Raw genomic sequence first — 20,351 nt, 5'->3', positions numbered from 1 at the left:
CTAGTGTGATCAAAAAAGTCTAGAGATGTAGAGACAAATAAGCTCAAAAAACGTAAAAAGCAATTTCCCCTAAACAACTATATCGAGATGGGATTAAAGCACAACATATCTAAAGAGTCTGGATGTTGAAATTCCATATGTTATTCAGTGAAAAGACGCTTGATGAGTTATCAAGTGCTTGCAAACTGAAGACAATATCACAGTTTATAATTAAGTACACCAAAATAAACCAGCTCTATGTTTAGTGTTATAGTAATAAAGAGGAATGCAGTATATAGACACAGAAAGGTGTATATGACAGCAGAATAAAACCACAGTAAACGTGCCAACAATTTCTCTCCTTCTTTAACATTAATTTCTATTTCTTTCTTTTAAAAAAAAAAAGCTATTTTCCAGTTCATAAAAACAAAAATGTGTCTTTCATTTTAGTTAAAGAACTGTATTGTAACAGTTCCCTTGTGGAATCTGAAGGCATTTGCCCAGGAATGTTATTGAATTTCAGTCCTAGCTTCAGAACATGTGGTTACTAGGAACTTTAAGAAAAAAAAAAATATCCAAAATAAGAAAAGTGATTGGCATAATTACCATTCTCAGTTGATTTGTGCAATGGTTATTAAAGAAGTTATTGATTGTATAGCTAAATCATAAACACAATAAAAAGGCTGCAGTTATATTGAAATTTAGACTTGGTTACCAAGTTGTCTGTATTTTGCAGTTCTTTGAGAAGAAAATGTTAAAACTGTACTGCATTATTAAAGTTTCAGTAAATGTCTTAAGGTGCCCATACACCTTCAGATCCGCTTGCTTGGCGGATCTTCTTCCGATATCCCCCCACCTACGGCAGGTATAGTCAACAATGGGGTCCCCAATCTGACTAGATTTTTTAACCTGCCCGATTTCAGGTCAGATATCGGTCCGGCAGCCCCGTCGGTAGTGCCCATACACAGGCCGATAAGATGGATTAAAAGGATTAAAAGGGCAAAGTCTGCTCTAGTTGCTCTACTAACATACGGAAAGCCTGTCTCCCATAGACTCCATTTTAATAAAAAAATTCAAAACTGATTTCCTTTTTCTCTGTAGTAACAAAACAGTACCTTATAATTGATCCCAATTAAGATATAAATAATCCTTATTGGATGCAAAACAATCCTGTTGGGTTTAATTAGTGTTTTATTGATTTTTTTAGTAGACTTAAGGTATGGAGATCCAAATTACGGAAAGACCCTTATCCGGAATATCCTGAGCATTCTGGATAACGGGTCCTATACCTGTACTACATTGCCCAATACATTTTTCCTTCTAGCGTTTAGAGAGCACAGGTTTGAAAAAACATTAATAAAATCTAAATACCTTAAGCAAAAGTGAGAAGATAGCAGGGGATGTTCCTTCCAACAGGAACTATTACCACTTTAGGAGAGCCTTATGTGCTCTTTTTTCCAACACCATATAGGTTTTGTGCTACTAGTATATGAGGAATTGAACATTTCTTACAAAACCTTAATAACACAGTCAGGGCACATTAGCGCTAATAAGTAATTTAAAGCAATAATTAAACTTCATATTGAGAAGCAGGTATCAAGAGAGCAATGGTAAAAGGGGAACCATGTAATTCATTTTCCTTCATCATGTTGACATGTGTTGATAGGTATATTATATATATATATACACACACACACTGGAGTCAATGGGAGATGCCTTACTGCAATTCAGAGCTTTCTGGGTAATGGGTTTCAAGATAACAGGTCCCATACCTGTAGTATTATAAAGGCTCATAATTCCAACCATTGTACCTGCTTACACTTCTCTTATGTGCAATTTAGCAGTCACTGGTTGTATCAAACTGACTAGAAGAATGAATGGCACTCCAAGGATGTAAGTAGAAAAGGAAAAGAAAAACCATGAGTTCAGGCAGCAGTTAGATCTGTTACACAACTACACTCTATTACAAGTAAACAAGACAAAGTAGCTATTGCTGATTTATGAAATGCATAGTGTCCCTGAGAACATTTTTCTTCTTATACAGTATAGTCTATATAATGTCCAACACAGCAACACTACGGCAAAAAGTTGCCTGGTTGGTTAACTTATTTGTAACTACCATTTATTTTACAGCATATTTAAAAACATATTACAATAGGATGTCCCATGAAAAGCAAAACTAAAAGAAGGGACTTGGAATTACACAACTGCAGTCAATGCACATATAATAAATTCCATGTTCAATAATAGTTTATCTACAACTGGCATAAGCTGTGCATATAGATTGCAAGTGAATGAAGAGAACCGGTAAGTTTTCATTTAAAGGTAGGTTAATAAAAACAAAATCATGTATATATTTCCAGAATTATTATACTGTACACACACACACACATATTTATATATACACACACACACATAAAGACACACACACACACATAAAAGTGACTCAACAGAAAAAAAACAAAATATTTTTAAAAAATTACTTTAATGTAAAAGGAGTATATTCATGTTAATAATTACAATTCTGTTAAACCGTTAAACTAGTACCACCTGTCTGGGTTCAGTCATGACTGATCACTTAATGAAGGGGGTAGATTGTTGAGGTAAGAATGCCACAAAACAGCTGGGGGGAAAAATGTGTTATTCACTTTATTGCAAGCATTCAATTTGTTGCCTTGATGTTTGTGCCAATTGTTTAATTTGCAACTGAGGTGTACCAGGGAGCAGAATCTTCAATTATTTAATTTTTTGAATGGCAATAAAATATTTTGATAACAATTGGGACTAATCGTCTGGCTGCATCTGAATAAGGTATTTTCTCTTGGGGAACCGTAACTCAATGACTTACACAGCTAAAATACCATATGTGCACCTTCCCTATTTGTAAACACAATCCATTTTGTATGATTTGATTATTTAAGAAAGCAAGATCCAAAAATCATCAGGCTCTTTTATCAATATCATACCTTTTGTATCCATTTTAACAGGCAACTCTGATGCGCAACTAGATCTTTGCAGTCGCAGAAGTGGTGGAGTTCATCCTGTCCATTTTGTTCTTCTTCACGACAGATAAAACATTCGTTCAAGTCTAGTTAAAGAGATTAATAAGAGTAATAGGGCTCATCAGTTTCCCATTACCCACTGAACATTTGGTTTTCATTTAACTAATTAAAAAAAGAATCTTCTTGAAATGAAAATACCACAACCTGAAATTTAAAACATATTGAAACTGGTTCCTGGTGTTGAACGGAAAAATGACAGTTGCAAAGCCATTTATGTGCTGATATGACATGTGCAAATACTTAACACATAAATATGGTTTTAATCATAAAAAAAAATTCACTGTGCATCTTCCTTTTTAGTCCTGATAATATGTGATAAATTAGACATGCCATTTCAAATATTCCTGTGGGATATGGATAAAGTAATCGAGCAAACCGTTGTACCCTTGAACTTTTATCTGAGAGGTTTTGAACATGAGGAGTGATGTGTGAAGAACAAAATCCAGGTGCCTAGACCTCTTATTTCCAGCAATTCTGTTCATTTGAAACTTTATTTTTAAGTCTCTTACATAATCACAGTACACCTTAAAATAAAAGATTTTCAGCTGCTATTTGGTAATAGGGGGATATTGTGTCTTTAGATAGAATAAATGAATGTTACGGTTGTAGCAAACAAGTCATGTTAATCAACATTTCTAGAGAGAAATGGTCAATGACCAAAGCCCTACCTAACACATATGCAATACAGTAGGTGTCCTGGGTAGGAAACCACTTTTCACTTTCATTTTTTTAGCTACACTAGATAAACCACAGGGGGGACATTTATTACAGGCTGAATTGGGATTCCTTTCAATTTCCTGGCATGTTAACATTTACTAACCTTTGCCTGACATCGTTGGAATTTTGTTAACGATTTCAATCTTTTATCAAAGCAATTCCCCCACTGACTTTTTCATCAGACACTGTTCTCCATCTTTGAGCAGTTGAATTCCATTGTTTCCTTGGGCATACATTTTGTAGGGGAATGGAGTCACAAGTCACCAAAAATTAATCAGTTTTATACACTTTTAGATAACATTACTTGTCATGGAGATGCAAGCCAGCATAAATATGGAGAGCTAAAGAATACCATCACCACATGAAATATCCTAAAGGAAAATGAAGCAAACTTTTACTTAATTATTGACACAAACTATTATGATAAATAGATCACGTATACCGAGTTACTTTTTGTCAAATAGATTCTAAACACCAGCATCCATTTATAATTATATAATTATAAACCCACTGGTAATGACAATCATCGTTTAGGAATAAGATCAACATTCTCCTGCAATACATTCTGCAAGGAGGTTGTTTAATCTTCATTCTGATATAGCCTGGATTTCTTCCATAGTCCAAAAACAGAATTGAAATAGTGTGTGAATGTAATAGGTTGATTGTTTGCTCCACTGGGGTAGAACCCAATGTGAATGAATAAGTTTGGCTTTAAAGGGGACCGGTCACCCTAAGAAATAATTACAAATAGTTTTCTATTGTGTTTGTCAAGCAAAATAAACTTCAATTACACTATATACATTTTTTGAAACTTATTTCCTTCAGCACTGAAATTCACCATTGCAGAAAATAGGCAGGCTCCATTTTGTGGACACTGTTATTAAGGCAAGCTGTGCATCCTGCCAAAATCTTTTTTCTGTGCCAGTATGGGGGGACCCGATACCCATGTCTATGCACTGGTTACACAATTAGATGGTGAGGAGGGAGGGGGAATGTGAGGAGTGCAGTGACATCTAAAAAGTTCTGAATTTAAAGTGAAAGTTACTGTCTGCCCCACCCCTATGCCTAAGGCATAGAGGCGGGTCAGGCAATATATGATTGACAGCTGGGACTTTTAAATGCTTAAATAATGGGTATAGATGTGTTAATAAAACAATGACTTTGGGTTACATGTTAAATTTTTAAAGGGCTTTTATTATACAGCTTTTATGTCTGGGTGACAGGTCCACTTTAAAGGTATGCACCTAACCCAAAAGCTTACCCCACTGAAGTAGTGGGTTGTCCACCCCCTCCTGGGCTACTGTAAAGAAAATTGGAATCGGGTATTGATTATCAGCAAAGACAGTGTCTCAAGCCGTGCTGTCTTCGCTGAAGATTTCTGCTTGCTGCCTAATCTCTGCCTGTGTGCTTATAGAGTAAGTGCATACAATATTAAAAAAGGGGAGATTTTTTTGTAATAGTGTTATAATTGGAAAAATGTTTCTTTTGCAAAGTGCTACCTTAAAGCAAGAATTATCTTTTTATTTATACAGTACCAACATTTTCTGCAGAGAATACCGAGAGATTACCCATCATGATCATCTAGAAACAAATACCACCTAGTTGTCTATGCTTCCCTTATTAAAGAGATACTGACACCAGAAATTAAACTGATTCTTAAATATGTCATAACATTGTCTTTGTATGAGCTTTATCATTTTGCCTTAAATTTATTTGCCCAATGCTTTTACATTACCTATCTATCTACCTACCTACCTATCCCCAAAGTTAATCTATGAGGGGGCAGCCATATTTGAGCAGCAGGAGTTAGCATTAGAAGCTGTAACTGGTTAAGTAGGGACAGTCAGGTTGGCAAAACAGTCAGGTTTAGGAAGTTTACGTAACAATTACTTACAAAAGCAAACCTGTTGGTGAAAAATGATCACTACAACCTATAGGTAACTTTTTACATGCATTAATATTTTGAAAAGTAGTTTTTTTGTGTCAGTATCACTTTCAGGACATGATATAGCTTATAAATACAATTTTAACTTTTCTTGAGGTAAGAAAACATACAAAATATAAAGCAGGTAAGTGTTATGTTGAATAAGAAAAAAAGGAGCATCTTATCACCTTGTGATTTGTCGTATCAGTAGAAAAATGGTCTATGTCAGCCTAAGGAACACTTTAGCTTATTTGTTTTACTCATAAAAAGATGTTTTTGATCATGTAAGACTTAGCTGACAGTCAGCGAAGAATCTAATAAAATCTGAATGTCTCCTTGAGGTCACACAATTGTATCAATGTTGCGCATGTCTAGAACAATTAACCCTGGATATTGTTTCTTTTATGGCAGATCAGCTCTCACTAGGTTTCTATTATAGAAATACATTTGGAGACCTTTTTGATTACATGCATTGCTCTGCTGGGGTTGTACATACAGTGGCATAGTTAGAAAAGTTTCCTCAGTGTATATTAGAAAAATGCAAAAAGTTTTTTCTTCTTAACTAAAAATCCACTCCAAATGTGTTGACATTTCTTTATATTAGGTATATTGTGGAATGTGCACATCACAAAAGCTGATGTCACACCTATTGCTGTCACGTCCAGCTTTAGTATGGATTGCACAGAGTTGTAAATGACAATGAATGAGGTGTTGATAGGTCCATTTTGCACCTGCCATGTGTGGGGGCACATGTGGTTGGCCCATGGTTGCCCATATACACACACCCTATTATGACACTCAAGTAGAAACACCTGCTAGGAGCTCCCTAGACTTGTACTTAAAGAATAAGTAAACCTTTTTTTTTTTGTTAAGCTCCACCCTCACTTCCTCTCATTACATCGACTACCTGTAGTCGAATTGAAGAGCCCTCTGTGCATGCCTGGAGGCAGCAGGAGCCAGTCTGTGCATTAGCAGGGTTTTTTTCTTGATGAGAGACCTGAACAGGAAGTGGGGGCGGGGTTTCACTCTGCACAAGGAATGTGCAATCACTGGCCCGGCTACACTGACATCCTCCAATATAATTCACAAAATAAAATCTTTTTGCCAACATACCCTAAAGAACAAACAGTTTGGGAAAAAAGTAATCCATAAGCATAAGTGGTAGAGGTGAATGTTCTAAAATACGTGATGAAAAATAAATTATTCTAAATGGGTGTCAGCAGGAAAACACCAAACTTTCTTTTACCAAGAACTGTTCTCATAGCCTTAGATTCAGGACAAACTACTATCTCTGGAATTTCTCAAACAAAAGGCCTATAGGCACAATGTACATTGCTGTATGAAAATGTAAAAAGTTTGCCGGTGTCAGATTCACTTTAGGCCGTTGGACTGAACTGTGTTTGTACTAAAAGCATTTTACTTTCTTAAAGGGCTTATGAAAAAAGTAAATGTTTAACTTCATTCACAAGCCCTATATGTCAGTGAAGTTCTTGTAGGACATACACAATTCTACAGGATATCTTTAAAGATATACTGACAGCAGAGATTAAATCGATCATAACCTTGTTTTTGCATGGTATATATAATTTTAGCTTAAAAGTATTTGCCCAGTGCTTATAAAATTACCTACCTGATCCCCCATGATTCTCTGAGAGGGGGCTGCCATATTTGCGCAGCTGTAGTCATTCACATTAGAGGCTATAACCGACAAGCTGAGAAGTCCCTGTCCCAGTCAGGCTGGCAAAACAGTCAGGTTTAGGCTCTTCAAGTAACAATTACTTACAAAAGCAGTGAAAAACGATCAACATGACCTATAGGCAACTTTTAATGTACATTAATATTTTGAAGAGTAGCTTTTTAGTGTCAGTATCACTTTAAAGGAAAACTATATCCCCAAGCAATGTACAGTAGGTCTCTGTTGAACTGCTCTGGTTGTAGGGGGGATACTATACTAAAATATAGAGGCCTTTTTATCAACATTTTCATTTTTGTGGTTTTAGAGGTTTTTGAAACCATATAAAAACTAGGGATGCACCAAACCCACTTTTTTGGGTTCTGCCAACCCCCGAACCCACCCTGATGGATTCTGCCGAATCCCAAATCGAATCCTAATTAGCATATGCTAATTAGGATCATGAAGGGTTAAAGGTTGCAGATCACGCAGCAGGTGGCTAAAAATCCCTAATGCTAATTTATGCCAATTAGGATTCGGATTCAGTTCGCCCGGGACCGTGGATTCAGCTGAAACCGAATCCATCAAAAAAAGGCTGGATTCGGCCCAAATCCCGAACATAATCCGGGATTCGGTACATCCCTAATAAAAACTAATTTTCTCCAAAACCACGAGTGCTAAGTGATTTATTAAAACAACCCCCAAAAACCTCTAAAACCATAAACCAAAGAAAGATTAACCAGTTATAAAGGACTACTACATGACCTTGGTAGCTTTTATATGACATACTTTTCCTTTCAGATTTGTCGCATAACAAATGGAAAAAAAAAATATGAATTGTGAAAGAAAAATTATGAACATTAGTCTGACAGAACAGACCAAGAAAAAACTTTGTGGCTTGCTCCAGTTACTGCTAAACTTGCAACTCCATGTTTAATTTTTCTAAATGCTTGTGCTCCAAAGGGACATTGTATTATATTCCCTTAACTACTTAGCCATTTCTCCTTCTGGTTTTAAGACTTTATTAGGTGGCCAGCTTTCACTGGGGTACAGCTTTTAATGCAGATTCACAAATAGAAAGAATCGTTTTTGTCGGCATAGTTTGTGTTTTAGTCATTACTGTCCGTAAATGTACACAGAAAAACCAACATCTCAAAAAATATTTTGCATAAATAAGGCCTAACATGAGCTTTTATAGGTGCCATAGGAGTTCAGTTAGCTTTAGACAATCGCAGCTTTTGGCAAGGTTTATGAAAAATGTCCCTTTCATTGCCCTGTTTGCAAAAGTGGTCAGTACCTATGGATTTTCTATTTACAGCCTTTCTTTCCTGCTCACAGTTGTTTTACCAATTGGTTACTCTCTAGTAAGAACCCTATGTTGAGCTATAGCAGGTGTTTTTAACAGTTAGATGTACTTTATTGCAACTCTGAAATATCAACATGTGAAAGAGGAGCCCATTTAACCTAAAAATGGAAAGGAAGGGTAGAGTCTATCCCTGTTATAGGCCCTTATCCAAGTTTGGGGTCTCTACATGTCATATGCCACTAAATAGATCTATGAAAAAACTGAACAGCTGGCATGTTTCTGAGAAAATATGGAGTACAAAATGCCCCCAAAGGCTTGATAATCCTGGTGTCTTGACAGTGGTTGTGTGGACATATATTCTTAACATGCAGTATGGTGTTATGGGAAGCACAGCACTGAGCCAAAGTACTTTTGCTCTAATGTTCAGCTGCAGGATAGATGGGCAGCGAGCAAACCACAGCTACATTTCACTGCATAATGTTTTGGCCAAAGTAAGCCAGAAAAAGAGTTTAGCTACCACGGTCAGACTGGGCCCGATCCCCGCCGGTGCTCACTCGGCCGCGTCCATGATAGGGGTCCCTTGGGGGGGTGGGGGCCCTACACTCCCCAATCCAACTATGTTAGATACCCTAAAATAGGTCTAGATTTGTTTTTAACAACAACCTACTGTTGCCCCTGAGAAGTGCAACCTCCATGCATTAAATGCAAGTGGAATATACAAAATTAAAGTAAATGTGGTTGATTCTAATGGAAGCAGCATGTTTCAGTCCACATAAATAAGAGAGCGAGAGATTTCTTTTTAAAACACACACTTTTTCCATTGCACAATAGGTTAAATCCATTAGCTATGCTCAAAATGGAAAAAGTTAAGATTTCAAAGTAAATCTTGAACCGCTGCAAAAAAAGGACTTAGAAATGAAGCATGCTCTCACCCGGTATCATTTACCATATCATATGCAAAAGGTCTTTTGGTATAACTTCCAATAATATTTTTATTCCTGGAGCTCCCTGATTATATTAGCAATGGATATATCCTACAGGTGTTCAGTAAGGAATATTGGAAATGTCCAGCTCTGACTGTGCCAAGCTGCACTTTAAGAACACAACTTTTAATATACGTTATGAAAATCTGGCTTGAAGTACTGAAGTTCAATATTCCTAAAGGCTTTCCAGCATATTCAAAAACTTAATTCAAAGGTGGTAATAATGTAGAACTGACACTTTATAGCTTTTCTGGATTTCAACTATTGCTACAAAAATGCATGGCTATTTCTTTCATTCAGTAGTCTGCCTTGGATATGTAGATACATTTAGCGGATATTAATTCACATATTACTTGTGTCAAAATTATAGCGCAATATATTTGTTCAAATGCAATTTAAATATTTAGTTCTGCATGTTATATTATCTTAGTAAAAGATGTAGAAGTTGTCTACTGTTACACACATAGATTGTACTTATAGATGTTTAGAAAAAAAAGTTTGGCTTTATAGTTAACAATATAGTCTAAGAAGCAAAACTATGACACATACATGTAAACACAAATGTAAAAAAGCCACTGGGAAGGAGGTACATGTTTTCTTATTAATACTTATTGTAGTCCTGACACCAAAACTGTTCTTGTTAAGTCTCATATCTTGCAAATTAAAACAGAAAACATGTGTATACACACTGGTGTTCTTCAAGGAGAAGGAAAGGCTAATAAAGAGTTAATCTCAAGCTGCAGGCATACTGTCAGTTCTCTCAATAGTGCCCTCTAGTCTCCCCATATTTCACCTGTTCAGATGATCCGAAGCCTCATAGGAAAAAAAAAAAAACCACTGAGCTCTGTAAAGAAAGTTCCCATAATGCCTCACTGCAACACCAAGACCGGAGTACATGCTCAGTTTGTAAGACTATGAGGAAGCTTCCTGCTGATTGGCTCAGATCCACATTCCTAAGCGGGGGGGGAGTTCTAAGCATTCTTGAGTGAGGGGGGAGCAGGAGAGGGAAGAGAGCTGCATGTCTCTGGCACAGGAAAACAAAGATGACAAATCCTGTTTCTTTTGACAGAGAATGCAGTGCAGCATTTCTGTGAGTGCTCACATAGACCTTCCTGATAAAGCTTACAGAGTTTTTACCTTTCCTCCTCCTTTAAGGGTATATAGTCACATATATGTGAAGGTATGTATATAGTACCATGTATTATTATCTAATTGTGGGGGTTAAACATTTTTAATAATTTAAACTATGTGATTTAGGAGGTTTTCATATAGGGGACCATTTGCTAAGTCCCATAGTAACCAGTAACGGTCAGGGTCAGACTGGCCCACCAAGTTCTGGTAGGCCCTGCCACACCAGAGACCCAGTCTAACCTAGGTGTTGTGGCAGTGGGTGTCAGAAGGAAAAGTGAAGAAAAGGCAAGAGAAAATGTGGCAGGGGTCAGGGCCTTAAAGTCAGGTCCTCTGGTGGTAACCCAGTCCAACATTAGGAATGGTAAATGGATCTTGAAAACATTTTACTACTGATTCAAGGGATTTGTTTAGTTCAGCCACCAGCCACATAGGATAGGGTCCAGAAACCTGTAGTACCACAAATGATGATATACCCCACTAAAGCTGTAATTCAAAATTTGAAGGATTATTAATATCAGGGATACAAAATGATGTGGACTGCAGTTTACCACAGCTAATGGGTTAAAACTTGTGTCCTGGAGAATGGCAGCAATGCAGTGTGTGTACAGCTACCATGCCATAGTGGAGAGGATGGCAGTCACTTTTCCTTAAGCAGAAAAGCTCAGGTCCCAATGATTCTGGATAACTGGTCTCATGCCTGTATATAAAACGATTGCATGCTGGTACCTTGATGCTTTCAGGTGACGGTGCCAAGTATCCGTTACAGTAAGTGGAATTAGAATATATATTATATTTTCCATTTATTAAGTTACAGGGGTAAGGAAAAGTGTAGTTCAGCAAGGGATCTCAAGGGAAATAAAATAGCATTTTAATAATATACTGACAGTTATTGTGTTGGTCTGAAGCCCCTTTGTATGTGTGTCCTGAGTGCTACCAAGTCAAAGTCAAACCCAGGAAAATATATTTTTTTTTTCTTCCAAAAATGAAATAGAAAAACAGAATGGAATACCGCCTACATTACAAAATTCTAGCAGTGACATGGTCTCTTCTTCTTGTCCTTTGCTGGAATTTCATTTACAGAAGGACTATTAGCAAATATCTATCAACTGACAACTCAGAGTTATGCCCAGACTATCTGATGCACATATTACAGAAGCAATAAAGGTAAATTCCTCTTATACGTTAACATTTTGCCAATTAATTCACTGCTTACAAATTTAGATAATTTTAACATCAGAAAGGACTTACTGTAAGCACTAACTGAATAACCCATTAGGTCATTCGGAGATAGATTTGTCTTAAATGACTTTATTGAATTTTGCATTAGTATTTTTGTTACATGTTGGCTGCATCTGAATGCGTGTTAAATTCTAAAAGCTTACATTAGGAAACACACATTGCCAAAAAAGAAATGGAATATGACAGGGATATTGTACAAAGATTGATTGAAGAGCTACAAATCATATGCCAAGCATTAGAACAGAGGAAGCACGTGAATGTAGGAAAGAAACATTTATATACCTCTTTTTGTAAAGTCAAATGCACAGCTTTTTAATCATCCTCAAATGTTATAGCTGCAAGAGTGCAAACCCGTCAAAGGGAGAACTTATACTTTCCATAAAGATTTACACTTGGTATTTAGTATGAAAGAAAAAAAAAGTAAAAGCGTGGCTGTATTGAGGCTGTGGCAACCAAAAGATTTCCAATACATATGCACAGGGTATAGGCTATAGGCAATAGGCTATAACAGAGGTCCACACCCAGTGGCTCGTGAGCAACATGTTGCTGACCAGTCACTTGAATGTTGCTCCCATTGGCCTCAAAGTAGGTGCTTAGTTTTTAACTCCTGGCTAGAAGGCACGTTTTGGTTGCATAAAAACCTGGTGTACTGAGAAACAGAGCCTTCTGTAGGCTGCCAGTCCACAAATAGAGATGTAGCGAACTGTTCGCCGGCAAACTAATTCGCGCGAACATCGGGTGTTCGCAAGTTCGCAAACTTTTAGCGATGTTCGCAATTTTGGGTTCGCCTTAGCTGGAGCTTGACCTCTCACCCCAGAGCCAGCAAATACATGGCAGCCAATCAGGCAGCTCTCCCTCCTGGACCACCCCCGGACCACTCCCTTCCATATATAAACCGAAGCCCAGCAGCCATTTTACATTCTGTCTGTGTGTGCTTGATGAGTTAGCATAGGGAGAGAGCTGTGCAGGGGTTTGAGGGACAGTTTAGGTAGCTTTGCTGACTAGTAATCTACTTTCTACTGCTCTGTATGTAGCTGCTGGGGACAGCTGTCCTGCTGATCTCATCTGCTGTAACCCAATAGTCCTTGTAAGGACTGCTTTTATTTTCTGATTACTGATTACAACAACGTATTTTTCAGAGAAATTTATGCCCTTGACCCCCCCTCTGGCATGCCACTGTCCAGGTCGTGGCACCCTTTAAACAACTTTAAAATCAGTTTTCTGGCCATAAATGGCTTTTCTAGGTTTCAAAGTTCGCCTTCTCATTGAAGTCTATGGGGTTCGCAAAGTTTGCAAAAGTTCGCACTTTTTGGCAGAAGTTCACGAACGGGTTCGCAAACTTTTTTTGTGAGGTTCGCTACATCTCTATCCACAAAAGGGTCTAACAAATAGCCAATTACAGCTCTTATTAGGGTATCCCCAGGAACTTTTTCATGCTTGTGTTGCTCCCTAAAAGTTTTTCCATTTAAATGTGGCTCACGTGTATGAAAATGTTGGGCACCCCTGGGCTATAGGATAGCTATAGAGAATGAAAGAGAAAGCATTTCTTCTAGGACGTCAGCCTCACCAGGAACTCCTTCACAAGAAAACATGCTTGGTCAACATTGTTTCTATTGTATAATAATATCTGCTAAACAACCCGACTGGCCTATAACAGCAGCAGCTGGTATGGCAACCTTTGTTGCATTGACAATCTGCAATGGCAATCTTTTCTGCACTAACAAACAGACATGATTGTGCAGAAGCTCTAACTAGACATAAAGTAGAATTATTAGAAGGTTTCTCCAGAATTAAATCAGTATTGTTATTAATTGTGCATTACTACTTTTGGTCTAAAATCTATATGATATATTAGTATCAAACAGTTGGCAGCTTATGGGCCTTTTAAGATTTACGTTTTACTAGGAGTACACCGTTTATCATGTAATATTATATAGTTATATATAATATGTGGAATTATTGCGTCAAAACGGGCACGCCAAAAAAGCGTGGTTGCGTCAAAGGCAGGCGACAAAAAAGATGCGGGCAACAAATGCGTTTTGCTAATTTTTCGCCATTTCGCAAATTTTTTTCCTTTAGAGATATCATTAATAGTGATGAGCGAATCTGTCCCATTTTGCGAAATGGGACAGATTCACCCATTTTTTTTGATGAGCATCATTCTATGTGTGTTGCAAATTATTTGCCGTTTAGCAATTTTTTGGGAAAAACTGGGCAGATTTGCTCATCACCATATATGTGATTTGCCATATGGGGGTGAAGCACTATGTAGGGTTCACAATTTATTAAACTAACCCTGCATGGGCATTAATAGACAGAAATTTTGTCTCACCATTACTACTCTTTACCTTGGTGCAACTGAAAGGTAATAAGCCCAAATATACTCACACTTCATCTCAAAAGTTACACAAAGCCACTGACATCAACTGCCTGCTTAAAAATTCACAATATACAAACCTGAATTAAATTCAAGCAATCAACCATTTGAGCATCATATAATTATCAAATAAAAATGGCACTACACTGCCATGTATATATCTTATTTTGAAATATATTAATTTGAATTATCAAATACTATCAAGACTAGGGCAGGTACCAAAGATGCAACCCATTTTAAAAGCCTCATAATATGCACTTTGTTCCCGATCTGTTGCAACCCCAGCACAGAAAGAGTTGAGCAAGCTTAGATTAGTTGTAAGCATTAAAATACAATTATTCATGTATTTAATATGCAGGGAATCACTTCCCTATAGTTACACTAATGGAATGGTTCAAGGGGTGGGGTTAATGGTGCTGGGTTGGGCTGATTAATTGCCTTTAATAGCCAATTCCAACTAATTTGGCACAGATGCACTGGGAGTTAAAAACAATGTTCCCTAAATGCCTGGTAAAAGTTGGCTCTCCAGTTTTATTTTTATTCTTAACTACTACCTTGTTGCTAGCGTGACTGGCCCTGTCGACCAGAATATCATTTTTAAACATTACAAAAAATGCAGACTGGAATTTATATAGGAGGTGGTATGAATAGAAAGATTATTGACAAACAGGACTGGCTGCCTTGATCACCTGCCTTAACAGATGCAGGGAATAACACAGAACAAAAATGGTGGCCTGGCACTCTCACATTCACAGTATCCGGAACCAGTGCACTATTTTAAGAAGAGGAGGGACCCCTTGGGGTAAGTGACTAGAATCACTGGGGTGTGTCTGACATCCCCCCCCTCTTCCTTTTCCTTTTAAATGTACCTAAATGGGGAACTGCAAACAACTCTTACTGCTAGTCTGGGATCACCCAGCAATTTCTACCTACTAACAGAGGTATGTGCTTTTTGGGCCTTTTCAAATGTGCCTCTACTAATGCATACCAGACCTGCCAAAATCTATACATTGCCTTTTTAAAGAAAAACTAACCTCAAACAAAAGCTCCCATCCACTGCCCTTCATTGGCCTCCCTCCATTCTCCAGGTTTACAAACGGATACTTTTCCATTTAATCCCTTTATGGGGAGGGAGCATGGAGGGCAGTGGATTGGGGCTTTAGTTCTCTTTAAAGGGCAAATAAGTGTTTATCAGCATCCACCTTTCTATTTTTATATATTCTGAAATGCAGCAAATGAAAAATAAACGTAACAGCAGGTCTGAACTGGCAAATACAACCATGCAAAATAAAATAGACTCAATTAGCTCATGTGCACCAAATCTAGGTCCCATGTGCAAGGGCCCTTTCTATCTGCAGTAATAAGACAGCTGCCTACAAACAATCAAGATAAATTCTAATAAGAAAAGATGAGAAATTGGGCTGAAACTGAGTAACCTTTATTAAACAAATAGACTTATATATCATCTCTTCATCATCACCAGGAATAATTTAATAAAGGGGGGGGGGGGGCTTAGAAATTATATCACTGGCCCTGTTTGCAGGAATGATCCAGTCAGTATAATTATACATTTTGAATATGAATATATATTTATTTTCTAACAATTATGTTTCACTTTCATTTATAAGGCTGGCAATATGCAATAAATGTAGCTACTGTCGAGACATTACCTGTAAGTGGGATGAAAGTAGATGTGGTGTATGTCATTAAAGATGCAGGGTGCAGGTCCATATTCCACTTGAAAACAAAACGAATACTGTATAAATGCAAACTCTTCTAGATAAAATCTTCTTTGTGCTCACAGTGTCAGTAATTCAGTCCTCTTAAGTTCATTAACTTGTATTTGCTTTATTGCAACTTTACTTTAAAATCAGGGTTAAATGTTCTGCAATATCTTCTACTAGAGAACAAATGCCATCCTGGTTAGCCATCAGCTGTTTTTTGTTATTAAGGAAGTTTAAATAGCTCCGGCCCAGCCTGTGGGATGGCCTAAAAAGTGTCAGCTGAAGAGAAACTGAAAGTGGCTTTACTGTGAAATTCCAGAAGTGGGTTTATTGCCGTGTCAGTCTGAATTCACTTGCTAAAGAGCACAAACCTTTATTGGAAATGTTGTCTTAATACTCAGATACTCTAACTCAGGCATTAACAGCTCTTTTTGCAGATGTTTACTAGGCTTTGCCCCAGTTTAGTATATTTCATATCTGACTGTCAGGAAATTAAATGAACATATTTATTTAAAGCAGATATAGGTTGCAGTATAGCAAAACACGTTTGACTGCTTTGAAAAGTCTTTAAAGGGAAACCCCTGAAATAGGGTTGCCACCTTTCTAAGTTATTTTTACCACCCAGTTGGGGGGCAAGCACAAAAGTGCAGATGGTGGTGTAAAAGACACAGTGCAGTGACATGAAAGGGGTGGAGCTTTGATGCAGGGGCCGATGGAGGACGAATTACGTGGATTATGAGGATCGGGAAAAAAATTTGGGTGGATAGGGGGCAGGCCAGGGTATTACAAATTTACTTTGCTGGTACATTTGTAATACCAGGCCCGGCTTTGGCAGGTGTTTTACCAGCTAGACTGGTAAAATACTGGCCGGCTAGCAACCCTACCCTGAACATTGCAGTTCTCCATAAAAGTATAATATTATAGCATAAAATAGCCCATATGTAAAACACTTTAATCTAAATAAACAATTTTCATACAAATATACCTTTCTAGTATTATGTGCTATTGTGTAATCCTAGCTTGTATGATTTACTGCGCTCACATACAAACTAAGAGCACACATACGTTAGCCAGTGACTGGACAAATCTCTCTTTTCTCCCACACTTCTTCCTGTTACAGTTACAGATGCATTATTTTTGGTCAGGTGATCTCTGAGGGAGCAAACAGCCCATCACAAAATGGCATCTCAAGGTAAACTATGTAAAAGGGCAATATATATATATATATATATATATATATATATATATATATATATTTATATAAATGCCAATATGGTAATATTTTTCAATAGGTCATGTATTATGATATACATATATAATCTGTTGGTTAAATATTCATTCTAAAGGTGTTGTTTCATTTAAATATGATTGGAAATCAGATCTGCAGTGAGTGTTGCAGCAGAGTGGATATACTGGGGGGGGGGTGAACAAGCAGACATGCAAGAGATTAGTCGCGGGGCGGGGTTGGGGGGGTTGTTTGGAGTGAGGCCAGGGGCTTGCCATGGGCGCTCTACTGTGTTGGCCCAGTTCTGTTGGGTGGTTTTTGTGCTATTTACCCAGTGAACCAAAGTTTACATAATATTTCTTTCTTGCTATAAGTTGCAAAGACAATCCACACGTGTTTGCTCTGTGTTTCTGAAACATTTCATATCTGTTACAAGCAGGAATCTAATTCTGTATGCCACTTTGTGCCATGGCATGTGCTTTTCTCCAGGCATATTAATTAAGATCTATTTAATGTCAATATTTGTTGTAAGGGAAGTCAACATACCCTTTCATGAGGCCACATTTCATGCATTTTTGACCCAGAGCACTCCGTTTCTGAGTGCGTAACCTATACAGTTAGCCCTCCAGCGCCTCCTGCATTTTATTTAAAAATATTCCAAATTAAAATCTGCAAACTGTGAAAATGTTGTCATGTGCCAAAATAATTTAAGAATTTTAAAGGAAACTGTTATCTAATTATACAATATGACTTGACAAAACAGTCGCCACTCTCTGTTACCTGAGGCCAAAGCAAAATAGAACAGAATAAAAGGTCAGCAGTACTGTGGAGTAGGGAATCCTTATCAGGGCTTTAGATGGTATTTTAAAAAGCCTTCATTATTTTTATTTGATTTTTAATTAGTATCTTCCAAGGCTGAAGTGTAAAACACTGTGAGTTAATTTCTGTTTTTATTCATATATTTGCTCATTTGCATGGGGTGTCACTTAAAATTAATGTCCACTGTGCGTATGTAAATGTTTGCCTACAACCAGAACAGATTTCCCATGTTTCACTGATCAAAAAAGGCATACAAGAAAATAGAAATATGTGGTTCAAAGAATAAAGAGAATTATGATTAGCATAGTAGGTCAAAAATAGAAATTATGAAATACAATGATTAGCATAGTAGGTCAACAAACCTGTTTTAAAAATGTCCCTATTGTTCTGGAGGATTCACTATTTAATAGAGCCCATGTAATGAGGGAGGTGACAGATATACTGACATTTATGCACATGAATTTCAGCTGTTAAAAAATAATAATCCCTTTAGTCATGTCATGGTCATATCTGTACAGTAACTTCCAGGAAGATATTGGGGTAGCACAGAAAAGGCTCCCTAAAGTTTTTAAAGCAGTTGAAAATAAGGTGGAGAAATTAAGCATTATATTTGTGTCTACTGGGGTAATAAATGCCAAAGAGGTTTCTACTGTTCTAGTATTCCTAGCAACCAGTCAGCATATAACACTTACTGATCAACTGTCTATGGGTTGGTTGCTATGGGTGAATAAACCTGGGTAAATTTAGGGCCTTTTATTACATACTGTATGTGGGGTTACTGTTCAAACAATTATTTCAGTACTCTGCTGAATTCACCTGTAATGATAGAGCAGATTAATCTAACTCACTACAAACAAGTAACCATGTACTGGTTATCAAGAACCTGGACCAACCAGTTTATTGATAAGACTCACTGTAGCAGTGAGTCTAAAATCTGATACAGTGTTGTCACACTTACTGCTTATGAGTCCCACTTATACCCTCTACTTTAGACCCCTAAAATGGTACCATTCTGTGTTTCCAAACTACCCAAGCAACCAAGACCAAGTGGTTGGAATGAGAGACTGGAATATGAACAGGAGAGGGCCAGAATACAAAAGATAAGGAATACAAATGAACAATGACAAGCCTCAGAGAGCAATAGTATTTTTGCTGGCTGGGTCAGTGACCTCTGAAAGTCAGAAGAAGACAAATAATTCAAAAACTATGAAAAATGAAGACCAATTTGAAAGTTTCTCAGATTTGTTCTTTCTATAACATACTAAAAGTTAACTTGAAATTTAACAATCACTATAGCCTTACGCGATTGCAATAGTTTTGAATGCTTTCTTTAAGATCGCTCAAAAAAGGGTCTCATAGGGATTAGGATGATACGCGAAGTAGTATCGTTGGTTTAGATACCGGAGATTCGTAATTGTTCTTTCTGTAGAGACAAAATGAACAACTAGTCGCTGGAACTCACTTTTTAAAAATCGCAGCACATATCTTCCCGTGGGACATTAGCCTAAAGGGAAACTCTTTGGCAAGAGCTTATTAAGTTGAGCTTATATATAAAAGGTGCATAAATGCTATCTGAACATTTTTCAACATCCCTTAAGATATACCCACATGTAGTAATTTTCTATTTTTTGTGCAACCGAAAGATCGTTTCCACCCTCCACTGACATTCAGGGCTGAATTGTCAGATATGGAGGTAGAAACAATAGAAATTCTACCTCCTTCTGCTGATTCAGCGCTGAACGTAGATTTTGCTCAGGCGCAATCTTTTAACCTGGCCTTTTAACCAGCCTTTTGTGATATTGGTCGCCTCGTTGAGCCGCCATACACGCACCGAATATCGTACGAAACAAGGTTTTGCCAGCTTACGGTTCACAGGGTAATACAAACAGTGTCGGTTGGTTTCAGTGGGCCCTCCTACTAATCATTTGGCCTAATTTGGCCTTTATGTTAACAAAGAGGTTAAGTAGATAGAAGAATAAATTATAGTATTTAAAGATAAAGACTAGGAACGTAAAGAGGTTGATAGAGAAAAGGAAGAAACATAGTTTGGAGAGTGCACCCATATTCTAAGGTTTTCTGGTGGCATCCTTGCAGGCTAGTTTGACTCTGAATGCAAACTCTCCCCCCACCTTGTTCCATTGTGAAGTTATATATTCTGGAACTTTTTGTCCCTCTGCTTTCTATAGTGGATGT

The 20,351-nt window shown here is 37.4% G+C and overlaps 1 protein-coding gene across 1 annotated transcript in view; it reads right to left on the bottom strand.

Moving 5' to 3' along the window:
• The window catches only part of LOC100488459, a 144,926-nt gene extending 128,586 nt beyond the window's left edge, over window positions 1-16,340 (bottom strand). The window contains exons 1-2 of the mRNA XM_002934141.5: window positions 16,061-16,340; window positions 2,946-3,067 (exon numbers count right to left, since the gene is read on the bottom strand). Of these exons, the coding sequence (XP_002934187.2) occupies window positions 2,946-3,067; window positions 16,061-16,121 (183 nt within the window). The 5' untranslated portion in view covers window positions 16,122-16,340. The remainder of the gene's footprint in view (window positions 1-2,945; window positions 3,068-16,060) is intronic.
• Window positions 16,341-20,351: the final 4,011 nt, after the last annotated feature.

The sequence above is a fragment of the Xenopus tropicalis genome, chromosome 4, assembly GCF_000004195.4.
Source record: "Xenopus tropicalis strain Nigerian chromosome 4, UCB_Xtro_10.0, whole genome shotgun sequence".
Classification (NCBI taxonomy): domain Eukaryota; kingdom Metazoa; phylum Chordata; class Amphibia; order Anura; family Pipidae; genus Xenopus; species Xenopus tropicalis.
This window is presented reverse-complemented; position numbering and strand designations above follow the sequence as displayed.